We start from the raw sequence: 16,952 nt of genomic DNA on the forward strand, positions 1-16,952 counted from the left end.
CTGTCTTTGAATTCATGTGGGAACCTCTAAGATAATAGAATCATAGAACGGTTTAGGTTGGAAGTGACCTTGAAGACCATCGAGTTCCAACCCTCCTGCCATAGGCAGGGATACCTCCCACTAGATCAGGTTGCTCAAAGCCCCATCCAACCCGGCCTTAAACACCTCCGAGGATGGAGCTTTCACAACTTCTCTGGGCAACCTGTTCCAGTGCCTTACCACCCTCAAAGTGAAAAAATTCTTCCTAATATCTAATCTAAACCTACTTTCTTCCAGTTTGAAGCCATTACCCCTCATCCTATCACTACATGGCCTTGTAAAAAGTCCTTCCCCAGCTCTCCTGTAGGCCTCCTTTAGGTATTGGAAGGCCACAATAAGGTCTTCTCGAGCCTTCTCTTCTCCAGGCTGAAAAACACCAACTCAGCCTCTCCTCATAGCAAAGGTGCTCCAGCCTTCTAATCATCTTTGTAGCCCTCCTCTGGACCCACTCCAACAGGTCCATGTCTTTCCTATGTTGGGGTCTCAAGAGCTGGATGCAGTATTCCAGGTGGGGTGTCACGAGAGTAGAGTAGAGGGGCAGAATCAACTCCCTTGATCTGCTGGCCACACTTCTTCTGATGCAGCCCAGGATATGGTTGGCTTTCTGGGCTGTGATCACGCATTGCCAGCTCCTGTTGCACTTCTCATCAATCAGCACCCCCAGGTCCTTCTCCTCAGGGCTGCTCTTGATCCATTCACCACCCAGCCTGTGTTTGTGCTTGGGATTGCCCCGACCCAGATGTAGGACCTTGCACTTGGCCTTGTTGAACTGCATGAGGTTGGCATGGGCCCACCTCTCAAGACTGTCCAGGTCCCTCTGGATGGCATAAGATGTAGTTGTGACTTTATTCTCCTTTCTCTAGTCACTGTTTATCTGATGAAATTTTTACAGAGATTTTGCTCATTTGGGTGGAGCCTGGATCAGTCCCCACCAGAGAGCACAGCTGAATCCTTCTGCCTAAGTAGGGGTCTGGCTTCTCCACACACATCTGAGCTGGGTGCTAACACCCCCAATTTCGAGGATGGAGCTCCAAATCCAGTCAGGAGTTAGTTTATATATAGCATGGTACTTGAAATACTTTATAATCAAATTACTATTACTGGATTTCATTACAAACAGTAAGTGAAGGTTGATGGTAGCCCTTCATTCATTCTGACTTCCATTTACATGCTTGCCAAGCAATACTGAGGGTGTAAATATTCAGACTTGTGATACGCCTATGAAGAAAGCGAGGAAACACTCCACCCGTGGAACTGCTGTCCCTTGGGTGGTGGCTACTGGCAGTGCCCCTGACAGATGGAGGCACTGCTGCTCCAGGCGCTTTGCAAAGGCAGATCATTCTTCCTCCAAAGCACTGAATGTGTCAGCCTGAAAATGGATACAGAACCCCTGTCCACTTGCCGGTGTCCTCTGCAGGGGCAGCAGAAGAGCTGATATGTAAGCCGAGTCTGTGCTCGTGACGGCAATGTGGCACAGAGCACGTGCTGTCAGGTGTAAGCACCAATGATCTCTTAGTCTTCAGCCCTGCTCTGCACCCCAGTAAATAACATTTACATAGCATTTGAACAGATGTTTCGACCATTCTCTGTGGGGTCACCACAGATTTTACATTCAACTAATGAAAAACAGTTAGAAGGAGGAGAGTTAACTATCCTACTTACAGCCAAACACTGCTGCACAGGCAAATGTGGGCAAACAAACATGCAAAAGAAGATCTGTGTTTCTGCTACTCTCTTTTCATAATTTTTCTGTACCAGAGCTTTCTTACACTAAAAAGAAACACCCCCCACCTCCCCCAAAAAAGCCCAACCCAACTACCACTGACAGGAACTTCACTTAAAAGTATCATGTAAATTAACAACATTACAACATTAAATCTATATCATCTTTATCTGCTGCCTAGACTAAACTCTACCTCTTTTGTGGCTTTGTTGTCCTCAGCCAGAGTTGCTTTCATAGTCACTAAGCACAGGAGGCCCTGAGGAATTTGGAGACCTTTCCTTCAAGTCTTCTAAAGAAGCAATAACAAGGTACTCACAGAGAAGTCAGCCGCTCAAGCCCAGCTCGTAAATCTCAGCTTCTCTGGCAGCCTCTGAGCTGTGATATGTCTACCATAGCTGAGTCACAGAACTGTGTTCACCTGGTTCTCATGTCTACATGGGCCAAGGTGTTTTGCTAAAGCGTTGGCCTTGCTTCTATTCTGGTGGATGTAGAAGGCAGGAGTTGCTGGCTCTCAAGCACACTATGGCCCTGTGGGCTGTGGACACCTATCTCTGAGGAGATGCCTGGATTTCCTGTAGCTGAAGGCAAGCTGAGCCCCTGGCAAATATACCATAGTACCATAGGGAATACTGTGCCCCACGTGGGACCCACAAGGAATCAACTGCCAGGCGTTTCTCCCCCAAATGCCTTGGCTGTGTACCTGCAATGCATCTCATTCCCAGGCTAATGCACTGCAAGAGTGAGTCTGGACCAGTAATCTCCAAAGCCCATTGCCTCCATTTCAGGAGCAGAATGGAAGGACGGAGACCCAGTAATGGTAAATGGACTGGTAAAACTGTGAGTATTTAATTGATCCGATTAGGTAGAGGACAGTGGATCAGCCAGCTCACTGTGTAACCTGCACTGCAGCAGTGCCCAGCGTCAGCAACCCTGTGTACAGAGAGGACAAAGGGCATCTTGTCACATGCAGGAAGCAAAGGCCGCTTTTGGGGTCTTTTGAAGATCCCCGGGGGTGATAGTTTGCAGTTCAAAATGCCTGACCACAGACACTTCTCCGGCTCCAGTACCTCCTCCATCGAGTCAAGAGCCGTGACAGCTCTTTGAGCAGAGCGAGGGTGACTGCATAGACTGGACTGTCACCTGCTGGTGACACCCCCTGAGCCACGCTCCTGGCAAGGACATGCCAGTAAGGAGCTGACCGGCTGCATAACTAATTCTCTGCTCCCAGACTGCAGAGACAGGACTTGCCACACGGTGGATCCCTACTCAATATAAAAAAGGCTTGAGAGGCGCCAAAGCACAAACCAGTTAGCAGCAGAGAAAAGAAACAGCCAATTTCTGGCTCCCCAGTCCCACCACATGCCATTCAACAGTTAAGGACCTTTTAGCAGATCACACTACCACGTTGTGGAGAATTTCAGCTCTGGTCTTTCGTTTCAAGCTGATGAGGCTGTATTGCTTCCTGGGTCGTATTGTCTTTTTCCAAACACATAGTTTGGATTTAGATTCAGAAGCAGATGCTTGGGATGTGAATCAGCTCCAGATACAACTCCTACAGTGTCCAAAGGTATGCTATGTCTCCAGCATCTGCTGTAGTCTCAGGAATCATTCAAAACACCAGAACAGAATAAATACAGTAAACAAAGTCTGAGAGCTTCTTAGGCTGATCAAACTTAGGCATAGCTATAGTGTAGGCCTGTCTGTGCTTTAGGGCCAAAAGTGTCTTGCCTTTCCTAATTCTTATATATTAGTTTGCCTTGTTCAGCAGTAGTGATGTGTCTCTTCCAGTGCACCAGTGCTAAGTAAACTTGTTAAATCCTTCCCATCCACCAGCCCCTAGACACTGCTGGTGATATACTGCTCCAAGTAAATTCTAAGTCAGCCCATTTATTGTTATTCCTTCCATGGAAACAACCCAGCAAAAAGCAAAGATTACCAGTGTCCCCTCCCATTAGCGGTACAGAGTCTGAGTTCCCAATTTAGGAAGGCAGAGGCCCAGCCAAAAAGTAGCGTGAAGACGCAGGTCTACTGTTGATTTGTCAGACATTGAGTTTGGAGCATCCACTGTGACCTGTTATACCTATTGCACTATGCTGTTGGAGCTATCACTGTCCACTTCAGCCATGGCAATGTGCTCTCAGTTATCACCCTTTCATTAAATATGGTACTTTAACTAACTGTAATTGGGTAGCACTAAACTAAGGTAGGAAGGGCTTGCTAACTTGTGTTCTCCATGCAGGAGTTACATCAGGAAACAAGTAATCTCTGAAAACATCACTTCACAGACCGTCCTCAGGCGCGTGCCGACAGCACCGTGGTACAGGCAGTCTGCCCGCAGGGATGTCGGTCAGGGCAGCACATGCCGCTCGTCCGGCACGGCGAGGATGTCCGCACCCGACCTGCGCTGGCAGCTCTGCACATGCTCTGTCTGCCAGCCAAGTCCCACTCACCCTCCGAGGCTTGTTTGTCTACGGGCAGCGCTCAGCTGCTGAGGCTGGGTGAGCTGCAGCATCTCTCAGAGCTGCTCGCAGGCAGTTTCACTCACCGAAGCTAAGACGTTTTTCAGAAGCTCAGTGAAGCTTCCAGCAATGTCATTTTAAGAGGGTCCATAACAAACAGAATATGCCGCTCCCATCGGGCTAGTGATAATGTCCTTGCCTTGACAACAACCTGCAGCCGTAAAGCGAGTTTAATTCTCTGACAAGAAGATTGGCGACAGCTATCGTTGCATTGTTTACTGTGATATATGGGATTCTTCCCTGAAAACCCTGGAGATGGCATTTGTGTGGTCTGGTTGTAAACAATGAGATAGACCACAATGGATTTCAGTTCCTCATCAGTGTTTGATCAGCACAAAGGTAAGTCACCTGCTACTAATTTCAAAATTCTCTGGTCCTCCCATGCCTCCCATGCAAATGTACTAAGATTACTTGACAGAACGAATAACAATAATTTTTGGAAAATATCAGGTCTCATAGAGATTTATTTTGGTTGCACATGAAGGAATTTCTTCCCTCAGTTTTAAATAGGGATATTTCAGCCTATTACTACAGTGATTTTTAAAAATAAAATTTTTCAGCAGAATAACAAAAGCATGTGATTCCTCTTATGCTTACATTGAGATGTATGTATATGTATATGTTTATTGTTTATATTAGATATTGGTCCTCTTACAGATATTTATGTATATAAAACCAATTTGCAATATTAGCAAACAGAGCGGTTTAAAATGGAGTAAAAATTTAAGAGAAGCTGATTTTCATAAGTCTACTAGTTTGCATATATTAAAAGGACTAGATGCTGACAAGTGATCGACTTTGCTTCAGCAAATCCTAGCTGTATAGGTAAGCATTGCCATAATTGTGCATTTAAGATATATTTAAAAGCCCCAACATGAAGATTTTCTGCATGGTAAGGTTGCTATGGAAATATAAATGTCTCTTTGTTGTCTGTTTTTAAGTTAAATGGTTGAATTTTATGTCTTTATTTGCCAATACAAGCTTTTATGTCTTATGCCTTAATTCACTATAAGGAATGTAGTGGCATTCCTTTTATGTTCCCAAAGCAGGAAGCTGTCACTGTTTGATTATCCATGTTGCAACAAATTTCTCTTTAAGTCAGCTTGCCAAATAATCTGTGTGCAGTGGCCACAGTTTCCGGTACACACCTGTGAAGTGTCCATGGCCATGCTCATCCCACCACGAAGGTGCTGACTGTAGAAAAAAAAGATGAAGGGTGGGAGGAAGACAGGTGCTGTGGTGCCTTTTGGGCAGCCGGGTACCACAGGTTGTACTTTTGTGTTTGCCTACACTTCTTTGGTGAACCCTAAGTAAATACAGTCCCTGTAAAGGAGTGGACTTACAGGTGCCTTTCAGCCACAGTAGTGCTCAAAGCCTGAAGCAAGTCTTGCAAGTCCTGGTCTACACCAACCCAGCCGGCGCCCCACCCTGAGTAGATGGGGAAGAGTGGGAAGTCATCAAACAAAACTGAGTGACAAGAGACAAAAAATACTCCCAGCAAGGATAAAAGAGAGAGGGAAGTGCAACGGCAGAAGGGGGATCTGTACTGTAGGAACAGAGACAGGTGCTCCTGGGTCATGTCCGAATGACGTAAGGAGCATTTTCCCCAACAGGACAGAGGTGTGGGGCTGACTGAGCTTCTGCAGCTCTACATAGCCATTCTCAAGCTCTCCTGCAGGCAGTACGAGTATGTTCTGTGACACATGCCGACCCAGCAGTGCTCAGGCTGGGGAGGGAGAGGGGAAAGCCTGCACGCTCAGTGCCATGGGGATGGCTGCCAGGGAGCTGCTGGAAGTAGTGTGAGGAATGAGGCTGGAATATCACCAGGGCTCGGGAAGGAGAAGTCAAGTCTCCAGATGGATAAAGGGGCAGACAGCAATGTAGGAGATCACTGACTCAAACCACCTTATCTGGATAGAAGTGAGACAGTTGAGACAGTACCTCCCCTTGCTCCTAATCTGCAGCCTTTCATTCTGTCCCGCATCATCTCCAGCCCCATGTCACGCTCCACCCCAGCAAGAGGATCCCCTCCAGATAAATTCTTCGTCTCCCTTCCACCACCACTGCAGGGATGCTGGCTCATTAGATGATTTGTGACTTACTGTTTGCCTTCCCTGCTAGCTGCGTGGGAGGCAGATGGGGAGCAGGAGCAGACAACACACAGGAATGGGACGCTGAACCCATTGGTTATCATGCAAAGAAAGCTCCATTCCAAATTTACAGCGTATGGTGGATTTTATCTAAATAGCATGTTAATGTCTTGGCACATTACTGATTTAGGCAGGCATAATTTTTTTTTTTTTTTTCAAGGACAAGGGAAATATCTTTCATTGGAGCAATTTATAAGAATGGAAGAATACAGACTGGCTTTCAAACACACCAGATCAATATCTGTTGGTCAATACAATAATCCAACCCTCCCTACAAACCCTTTCTCCACCCCACACATCAGAAAACTATCCCAACTACAGATTAAAAAAACTGCCTTCCAGGCTTGAAAATCATTCTGTCTCTTTGCAACACTTCCTGTGGTACTGCTCATTAATATCTTACAATACTTACCAACAGTAACAGCATTAGCAACGTGGGACTTAAGGAAGCCAAACTACATCAGAAACCCTTCCCCTCCTAATACTGCTTTGTGCCTTTTAAATGTGTGCTGTACCTGGCTTCAAATAGTTACCATTTAAGCAGAGAAGCTAGACAGAGGCCTGGACTCTCCATAATATTACAGAGCAAGTTACAATTTTGAAAAACTGCACTATTCCACCTCCCACTGACCCTTCACACCGACATGCTGAAATCAAATATACTGCCCAGTATTGTGTCCTGCCGACACACTGTGGGAAATCACATAAGGCATTTGGCTACTGGTGGAGACAAGAAGGTTTATGGGAAAGAGAGGTGTAAATTATATACATAAATTATCCTGTTATGCAGCCTTCAGTTTTCAAAACTTACTGGTTTAGGAAGGTCTAAATCAGTTATTGTCAAGACCACATACACTAAACTGTAGCAAATTTATTTAGCCCTTAAAAATCCAATGCAGAAGAAAGCATGCACTTACATACATCTAACATGCACTTTGTAAAAGAACACATCAGCTGACATCACAAATCGTGTAGAACATGCATTCTTCCTAGAAGAGTCAGAGGAGAATTAATGTCACAAGCAGTGTAATTTCATTGCTCTGAATCCTGTCATCATTCTGCATGTTTCTTTATGTACCCCTTTTTTCAACCAAAAGACAATTACTTTGTCTTAAAGAAATGACGCACTTTTAAAACACTGCAGCTTATTTCAGGCAGATTGGCTTTTAACTTCAATTCTTTCTGAGGATTTTATCTACAAAAGAAAATGTCACAACCCTGTATGTCATTTGGTCTTTGCTTAATACAATTCTTCCAGGCCTTCCTACACCACCATCATGCCAGCCTGCTGGTTCTCCCTGCCCTTGCTCCATACAGTCTCTTATTTGGACCTTCTGCTTTCCTGAAGCTGATTGACAGTAGCACAGCAATTTTCCAAAATAAAATATGAAATGTACCTGAAATGGCACTGGTAGGAAGGCAGCCTGGAAGGAAGCTACAGGAAAAGAAGCAAAGAGAGAATCATCACATTAATTTCTCTAGGAACAAAAATCCAAGGAGTGTTCAGGAAAAGCTCCTGCAAGGCGTGTGCTTTAAACAATACAATGTACCTGAAATGGCACTGGTACTGACTGGCATTTACAGAACTGCTAGATAATAAATAAAGTAACGCCAACACATTTGAAGATGGAGGGTCAGGCATCTGGCTGTTCACAATCCTGTTACCCCACGTGGTGCTGGTGCCCCAGACGCAGCTAAACTCCACAGCAGGGTAAGCTCACAGATGGGGACACAAGCGCTCAGTACCTCACTGCCGTCTTCTGGAAAATGCCCGTTCTCTGAACCATTCCTCATCTGCCCAGGAAGGTGTCTGCAAAAAGAAATGTCCTGCAAGGTTTTCCCACGTTCTCCCCTCATTCCTTGACTGGGTGAGCTGGAGGAAGATGAAGTGGGAGATGTTGTGTCACCAGAAGCCAAGTGCATCCAACATAAATGACATCCAAGCCCCCCTGTCATTTCTTGCTCACTGTCATGTGAAGCATCAGAAGACCACATATCTGTCTTTGTCCTCGACCCCACCTAGAGCCACACAAGTCATATTAAAGACACCCCACTTGAAATCGTGTCACCCTGCAGAAACTGAATTAGTGTCAGCCTGCTTTATGTCAGATGAACAATATGGGTGCTCACCAATTCCTCCTGGCTCAATCTACCTCTCAGCAGGGTGACAGCCTGGCTCACCTGACTCTCTTTGCTCTGACAGCTGGGACTCATGGGTGGGGAAGGGTGAAGCTTGGATGTGGCTTCATGCCACCATCCCTTAACAGGAGTGGAGCCAGTATTCTCCAAGAACAAGTGTCGGGAAAAATTCTTCGTTCATTCATTCATTCATTCATCCATTCATTCAGAGTTCTGCTTCCTCTCCTCACACAGGAGGATAATTGCTCTGGGGAAAGCAGATTCAGTCCAACACAAGCAAAGGCACAAGGGAGAAGCTGTTTTGGTTTTAGTTAGATGAAAAAGGGCAGAGGGAGTCAGGGACACAAAAGCAGGTGTGCATCCATGTCCTCATCTTCCTGCAATCCTGCCCTGCGGGTAAGCAACAGCTCTGCACAGGAGATGGAGGGTTTACTTTTGTGGCTGGATTGCTCTGCTCCTGACTCACAAGCAGGAAAATTTAACAGTACTTACAAGGCTAAACAGCAAAAAGTATAACATTCATCTGTACAATGCATAAAAAGAGGTGAGGGCCCTTTTGATCCACAGTCTGTCTCAGTACGCCTAATGGTTTCTTTACCAATGCCAGCAGCATCTTCTCCATACCATTCCCATATAATAACCACCACACGCAGCTGTGAGAGGAGCTGTGTCGGTGCTCATGTCTGGCACCTCCTGTGTACCTCCAGAGACTGGCCAAGAGGAGCAGCACAAGTGGTGAAGCCCTGCCTTGCCTCCTTGCCTTCCAACCAGCCCATACTACACCCCTCTGAGTAAGGGACTGGCCCAGATCTGAGCTTGTTATTAACATGTCCTTGCTGAGTTTACCGACTTTGAGAGCAGTCTGCAGGTCTGGCTTGATAAGGAAATCTGATTAATGGGTCTTGTGGTAAAACCACTTCTTTTCTCATATACTAGTCACTGATGATGACTCTCCAGAGGCAATGACTCTTAGTCTCTCCTGATCTCCCAAGCACGCAGGTCAAAGCTTCTGAGCCAAATGAACAGTTCCCTCAGCAATAGGCTCCTCAACAGAATAAAAATCAACTTAACATTTTTAATTTACAAATTTTATCAAATGTTTAATTTAAAAGACCTGCTAGAAGAAAGAAAAGAAATTAAATTCTCTTCACTTGAATAGTGATGGAGAGGGAATCTGTGCACTGGTGAAGTCAGATTTAACATCAGCTTTTAGTTTTCCCAAGCCCACAACCAGAGCTCCAGCTTTGACAGACTAACCTTTCCCAGGGTAAGAGCTGATTGTGTTTCCATGGCAGCCAAGTTTTGAAGTCGAGAGTGACGATTGCATCCCGGGGATGGAAGGTCACATGTGGGGAATTACGCTGGGCAGTAAACCCCAGCGTGGAGCTCATGTAGGTTCAGCCGCAACAATGCCTGATCACAATGTGAATAGGGTGGCTAATACTTTAAAATTATCTTTAAAGATCTCTTATGACTCAAAAATGTATATGACAATGTTTAAAATATAATTTATAACAACGTGTTAATACTAATGATGTATTATCTGATTATGAAAAAGACTTTTTACTAACTTTTCAAAGTCTCTTTAAACCATGTCCCTTTTTTCTGCACAGCTTACATAGTTACGCTATCTCCACAAGACATGACAGTAAGGATAAGTCACCAGTCACTTAAACTGTTTTTCCTTTGATCAACTCTCTAGTGTGATTTAGGCATCAGTTTTACTTTCTTCTGCGAACAAGGTATTGCAGTGGCTGGACAAATGTTATGCTCTGTAGCTCTGACCCTCAGCCACAGTGAACAGCACAGCTCACGGCAGCTGTAGTTAATAGAGATCAGAACCTCTTTTCAAAAATAAACATGAGACTATGGCCGACCAACAATACATATCTAAAGCATTTTACCATTACATCAGACTTGACCCTGCACCAAAAGATCAACTCTTTTGGCTCCTGGAGTTGACAGTTTAATAGTCCACTTGAAGCCAAAGGAGGTGTAGGCAATTGGAGCATGGGGTGACCAGCCTGGAAGGAAGCTACAGGCAAAGAAGCAAAGAGAGAATCATCACATTAATTTCTCTAGAAACAAAAATCCAAGCAGCGTTCAGGAACAGCTCCTGCAAGGCGTGTGCTTTAAACAATACCTCATACTGTGATTGCCAAACAAAATAAACCTCTCTGGGGTTCCAAGCAATAGTCTGCATTTCCTTTTCTCAGGAATTATTAACACAAACCATAGCTGCCAGAAGTTCACTCTCCTGAGAAGAGAATTGCCCTGGACACCACAGGGAAAGGAAGTGAAAAGCCTCAGTCTTCTGACTGGTGTAAGGATAATACTGCAACTGAAAACACCTGGGTCCTGATTTCATCCTATCTCATGAAAGCATAGTCAGCAATATTATGAGCTAGTTCAGTTATTACTTCATTGTTTCTCAAGTCATGTTACATTAATGTTAGTATGTTTTCTTATAAGAGGTGGAAACTTTCCAGAAGTTTTCTTATGTCCTCTCAGTGTTTATATCTGATAGTTTTTGAAAGAAGTTATGACGAAAACCAAGTTCCAGATGACTAACAAACACAGTGCTGTTTAGATACAGTTTATTCTGCCTCAAGTTACACAGTCATAAAATCTCAGTGAAATAAGTGTCATTATTTTCACTGTTAATCATTTGTACTTGCTCTCTGCTTACTCACAAATATACTCCTCCCCTGCAGGTGATGCAGCAGAAGAGATTGACTTGACTGTGGTTTACCAAGCAGCAGCTAATGGCGATGTGAACACATTAACTGCAGTGATTCGAGAAGATCCTTCCATCCTGGAGTGCTGCGACAGCGAGGGTAAATGAAGGCTCAGCTTGTTCTCAGGGGATTAGTTGCTTCAGCTTGCAATTAAATTTTCCATTTTTTTAATCCCGATTTTTGTGTTCAGCAAATTATACTTAGTAACAGCATATGGGAAATTTGAGCTATTCTTTGGAACATTCACTGGAAATGCTGTTTTGATGCTTCTTTCCCCCTGTAGTTGTAAGATTTTTTATATGGATACAAATAAGTTGTTTTGCTATAATCAGACAGTACTTTATCTTGAATCTATTTTATCTTCTTCTGGGAGATGCTGAGAAATTGTTGTCATTTCAGGGAAGGAAAAAGAGTAATTTTTATCAAAGCCAAATCCTATACACTCTGCATATGTCTAGAGTAGAGGGTTCCAGTCTTTTGCACTTGAAAAGTATGTGTACAGACATCATTTCAATGATTTTGTCATGTAATTGTTTGCCAAAGGGTTGATTGTACAATGTGCAATGATCTAAATAATCTGTTTCATCTGTGAGACTGTGCTCCTTCTCATTTTGTGTTCATGTTACTACTTAGTGTTATTACAAAGTGCTGTCCATTAGCTGGATTTTGGATACATCTACTTCCCATCTAGGGCCACAGATCTCTGGAAGCTTCTCTCTAGGAGGACCTTGTTTATTCAAAAGAACATTTTTATTGCAGTTTCTTTAAAAGGGACCGTATGAACACTGTCTATTCTAATCTTTACCAGCTTTACCATGTTACCAATTTTTCTCACACTTTAAACCAGATGTCCTAACTGTTACCTTTAAAACATCTACTGGTCAGCAGGGAAAATGCTTGATCCAGCTAAAGTGCTCTTAGTCCAGATCATTAATGGGAGAGGGACTACATATGAAGGGCAGTGGATGGAGATAGACTGATCAGCAAACGGAAGTATTTCAGCTCCAGAATAAGCTGCTTTACTAGGTTGTACATACAAATGTAACTAAAGACCAGTCTGGCAAGACAAAACATACGGCTCATATCCTGCACATATGGCAGAGTCTGCATAACCTCAGGTTGAGTAGCACACATTTGCTCAGCAGCCTCCTTGAATTCAGTAAGAATAATTATTCTTTGGTTGTGTCTGCAGTTTCTAGTAGTCTTACAGCTTCTAATACTCATGTTTATTCCTGGCTCAGTCATTTTAAATTGCTTCATTGTATTCTGCAGGAAAATCTCTTGCTGTTATTCAGCAGTTCGCAGAATGGAAGGAAGAGGAAGCAATTAAAAGATGTAATATTTCATGATGAAATTTGAGTATTAGGTTTGAATGTAGATTTCAGGTTTTTTCCAGCACAGAAATTGTTTGCAGAATATAAAATAAGTTCTCATGAAAACAGAAAAGAAAATATTCTAGAGCAAATCCAGTCTTTAAAATAATTTGTTGTCCACAGCAAATCACACACATATACCTTTGTGTGGGACAGGGCTTGATTTCATAAATCTTTTGAATGGAGCCAGAATGAACCTGGTGTTTGAGAAAATTAGCCAAGCACCATCTGACTACTAGTCACTCTGAAGAATATCAGCCTCCAAAATGGTGTACAAAGCCAACAGCTCATATTGGGAGCTTGACAACAGAAAAACACTTTTCCCTCCAGAAGCAGAGTTAATGAGGCAAGGCTTTTGCTAATGAGTCATGCTCTTTTTAAAACCAGTGGTCAGTAACTGGCATAGCAGTTACTTCCTGCCTGCACAAAGCTGAGCACAACTGTTGGACAGTTGTCAGAGAAAGGATTTGTTAATTTGCCAGTGCTAACATTAGCAAATAAGAAAATATCTCTATCTTATGGCTTTTACAAAATCATAATTGTAAAAGAACTTTTGACTTTCTTCCCCAGGTTGCACACCTTTGATGCATGCTGTGTCAGGACGCCAGGTTGATACAGTGAAGCTTCTGTTGAAGATGGGAGCCAATATTAACACTCAAGACGCTTGTGGACGTACCAGTTTATCTCTGGCAACTTATCTGGTACCAAGACTTGGGCAATAAGGATGGAAAGATAGATGAAGTGAAGGGAGTAAATGTACAGGCCAAATAAGATTGCTGTTTATACTACAGAATGAAAAAAAAAAAAGTACAAAACTTGGTTCTAGACAACATTGAAATTGTAAAATTTACTACAATGCAAAGCTGGAAGCAATGATTATTAGAAAAGGATCAGGACTTCTGTCACAGTGTCCTTTCTCCTTCAGGTTGTAAAATCACTGCATGGTACAATGATCTCACTAGATCTAGGGTCCTCCATGTGGAAAGCCACTTGTTTCTGTGTACTGCAAAGTCCCCTCTTGTTCCTAATATGCAGATTAACTTCTCTCCTCCTACCATCAGCATCAGATTTTTATGCCCCAGACAGGGCATTCCTATCTCAAATTCTGGTGTCCAACAGGCATGTTTTCCTGCACACCACGTGAACCAGGGCATGGCTTTTTTCACTAAAGCACTGGCCTTGGATGGCCAGGTTAAGAACTTAAGTTCAAGATGCTGCAGGTGTCAGTGCGGATACTCAGATCATAAGCAATCAACCCCATGCAAGTGATAGTAGGGGCAGACATCCCATTGAGAAGTTTGGGAAGGGAGATGTAGTGCTGTCTGTCTGAAGCACACAAGGATGGTCCTCTTATCCTTAGTCTTCTACTCCTCACTGGAGGGAATTCAGGATACAGAGAGAGGACGGGGACCAAATTAGTTGGGCAGATGGGTTGACCATGGGCTTCTGTTCTTAGCTGGACAGAAAGGAGGAAGGAATGTTCACCCATGCTGCATAGTATGAGTTATGGCTGGATGACTGCCAGTTCATTTAAACAGATACTGTGGCAACCTAATTAAATCACATCCCTTGCATGTAGTTTCTTCCTGCAAATTCAGGACAAAAACAATGCTTCTGCTCAGCTATGTGATATTTAGCCAGAAAATAAGCGTAGAAAATGGCAAAACAGGCAGTCTCATTCAGTGCAAGGAGCATGCCCCACTTACTTGAGAATAAACATTTCCTCTGCCACATATTTTTTAAAAATCCCTTAATTAGTGTCATGCTCCTTTTTTCCTTCCTCTTTTCCCAGAGGGGAAAAAATATTCTTTGGAAAAAAAGAAGTGACTGGAAAAGATTTAAACGACCCAGGCTTTGGAGTTTCCATTTCTGTTTCTGTGATGGATATAATCAGAGGTCTAAAGAGCATTTGGCTGTGACGTCTGTCCAGAGAACTGAACTCAGCAGAGCTTCACAGTCACAATCACATACGGAATTTGGTGGTCTTGTACTTCCACCAGGACCTGCAACAAGGACGTTTTGATTCCATCATTCCACACCTTTTCCTTGCAAACGTTGGTAATGCCGATCCAAAGTAGCTTATACAGGAAGGAACGGTCTTTATTGATTGCCTGCAGAGGTTTGAACAACACTTAAACACATGCTTGATTTCCCTGGGACCTAAGTATATGCTGAAAGATTTATGCAGTCACAACCCAATAGTTTACTTGCTTTTGTTGAGGAAATCAATAGAAGGTTTTAGTCCAAGAACTGATTCATCCCATCTGTTTTGGTGCTGTTTTCAGTCTAACATTGTCACTAATTCGAACTTCTGCAACAGTGTTTATAAGACCACACTCTAAGGCTTTTTACTATTGATTTGCCATCCCTGCTAAAATCTCATAAAGGAAATGAGATCAAGTGCTCATGTTCTTGCTTTAACCTAGCATAATTAAATCTACATGCAGGAATATGTGTAGCATTTGCCAATTATACAGGAATTAGCAGGTTTTTAATCACTGTTTACTCAGTCAGTACTTGCCACAGCTGCAGAAAAACCAAAACGCTGTGTAAAGAAAACACCTTATCACAGAAAGGAATGACCGAGTTAGTCTGAGACTCAGATTCCAAAGGGGAACTGCTCTCAGTGCTGACAGACCTATATTGGGGAAACAAAAGACCAGTTCCCCTGCTGGCAGAAACAGCTACAGTCACACACAGATGCCAGAACCACCAAGCAAAGATCTGGCCTGATGCGTTTCACTTTCCTCTTTGACATGCTCCAATTTCTTTTTTAGGGCTGGCTGGAAGGCTGTGTCAGCCTGCTCAGAAACGGTGCTAAGCAGAACATACCCGACAAAAACGGGAGGTTGCCACTACACGCTGCCACCGCAGAGCCTGACGTGAGGTATGTCCCAGGCTCCAACAGCATTTGCTGGGTCAATCTCAACAGGTAGTCACCAACAGAAGCTACCCAGCCCCAAGGGCAGCCCCAGTCAGGAAGGTTACAGATACACCATGACAGCTATACCTGTGACTTGCTCCTTTCTTTAGTGGTTATTGTAAAGGAGGTAGAGAGGAGGAAAAATATTGTACAACACTTGTGCAACAGGGATATATGTCCAAGTAAGGTGAGGAGCCCAGTTTAAGATTACAAGAGCAGGAGGGAAGAAAAAAATAGGGTCTGAAACTGTGGCTCCCCCCTGCCTGATTACCTTTCTGCCACCTCCCCACAAGAAGCTCTTTCTCTGGACTTCTCCTCCAAGTAGCATGGCAAATGTGAGAAATTTTTTCCACTCGGCAACCTCTCTGAGAGCCCCTACTGTAAAGGGGAAGCTGAGGTTTGGTGGACTGGCTCATTTTTAACTACTTTTACTGAAGGTGGAGTAACAACTACGGAGTGTCTTCACAAGAAGTCTTAAGAAAGATTGTCTGCATCTCATTCCAGCCTGTGATAACAGGAAGGTTTAACAAATTTTCACTTGTACATCTGAATAAATTCACTCAAAAAAACCCTCCTAAGTAAATCATGTCTGGAGAGGTAGGAAGACATTAAAGACAGGTAAAACATTCAGTACTGCAAAATGTTCATGTGACTTACTGAGTCTATGGTTCTGCTGCTGTTGCCATATCAGACCAGATCAGACCTCTGTGCATTTCTGCTGATCTTGCTTTCCAGCCTTTTTTAACAGCTTTATTCATTTTCCACTTTGTCATTGCTTTTCATGCATCACTTGGAGAGAATAGTTCGAGGTTTCTGCAAAAATACAGGTCACTATCATTAAACAAAGCCTCCACAGAAAGAAGACAATGTTTGTACAACACTGCACATGCTGCTACTTGAAAGGGAACAGTAATCTACTTTACTGGCAGCACACATGTCTCCCTGAACATTTTTCACATTCTCTACAGATACAGGCAGACCTTTGCTCTGCACAGGACTTCACCAGTTGCTTGATTCCTTTTCCTGTCTTCCTACTGGGTTTGCCCCATGCCCAGAAGACATGCCTGGAGGACTGAGGGGGAGGCTTTTCCATCACGGTCATTGTCACTGTCATGAATACCATGTACATGCAGTGAATACCATGTACATACAGTGGCCAGCTATAAAATGTTTTCTCAGCCAAGTTTGAAAGCTGGCAGCCCACTGCTGCAACCCCATGTGCTGGAGGCAGCAGCACATGGACCACATGGAAAGACAGAAACAGTGGTCAGCTGATTTATGTATTGATTTGATAATTGATTTATGTACTTCAGTGTATTCCACAGAGCCTAAAATGACAGGTAGAAAG

The 16,952-nt window shown here is 43.6% G+C and overlaps 1 protein-coding gene across 1 annotated transcript in view; it reads left to right on the forward strand.

Moving 5' to 3' along the window:
* Positions 1-4,580: 4,580 nt before the first annotated feature.
* Positions 4,581-16,952, forward strand: part of ANKRD55 (ankyrin repeat domain 55) — a gene marked incomplete at its 5' end in the record, with an annotated part of 50,088 nt that continues 37,716 nt past the window's right edge. Inside the window, 4 exons of the mRNA XM_082497042.1 lie at positions 4,581-4,620; positions 11,285-11,407; positions 13,252-13,382; positions 15,459-15,568. Coding sequence (XP_082353168.1) covers positions 4,581-4,620; positions 11,285-11,407; positions 13,252-13,382; positions 15,459-15,568 — 404 coding nt within the window. The remainder of the gene's footprint in view (positions 4,621-11,284; positions 11,408-13,251; positions 13,383-15,458; positions 15,569-16,952) is intronic.

This window comes from Vanellus vanellus, assembly GCF_965231255.1.
Source record: "Vanellus vanellus genome assembly, chromosome: Z".
Lineage (NCBI taxonomy): Eukaryota > Metazoa > Chordata > Aves > Charadriiformes > Charadriidae > Vanellus > Vanellus vanellus.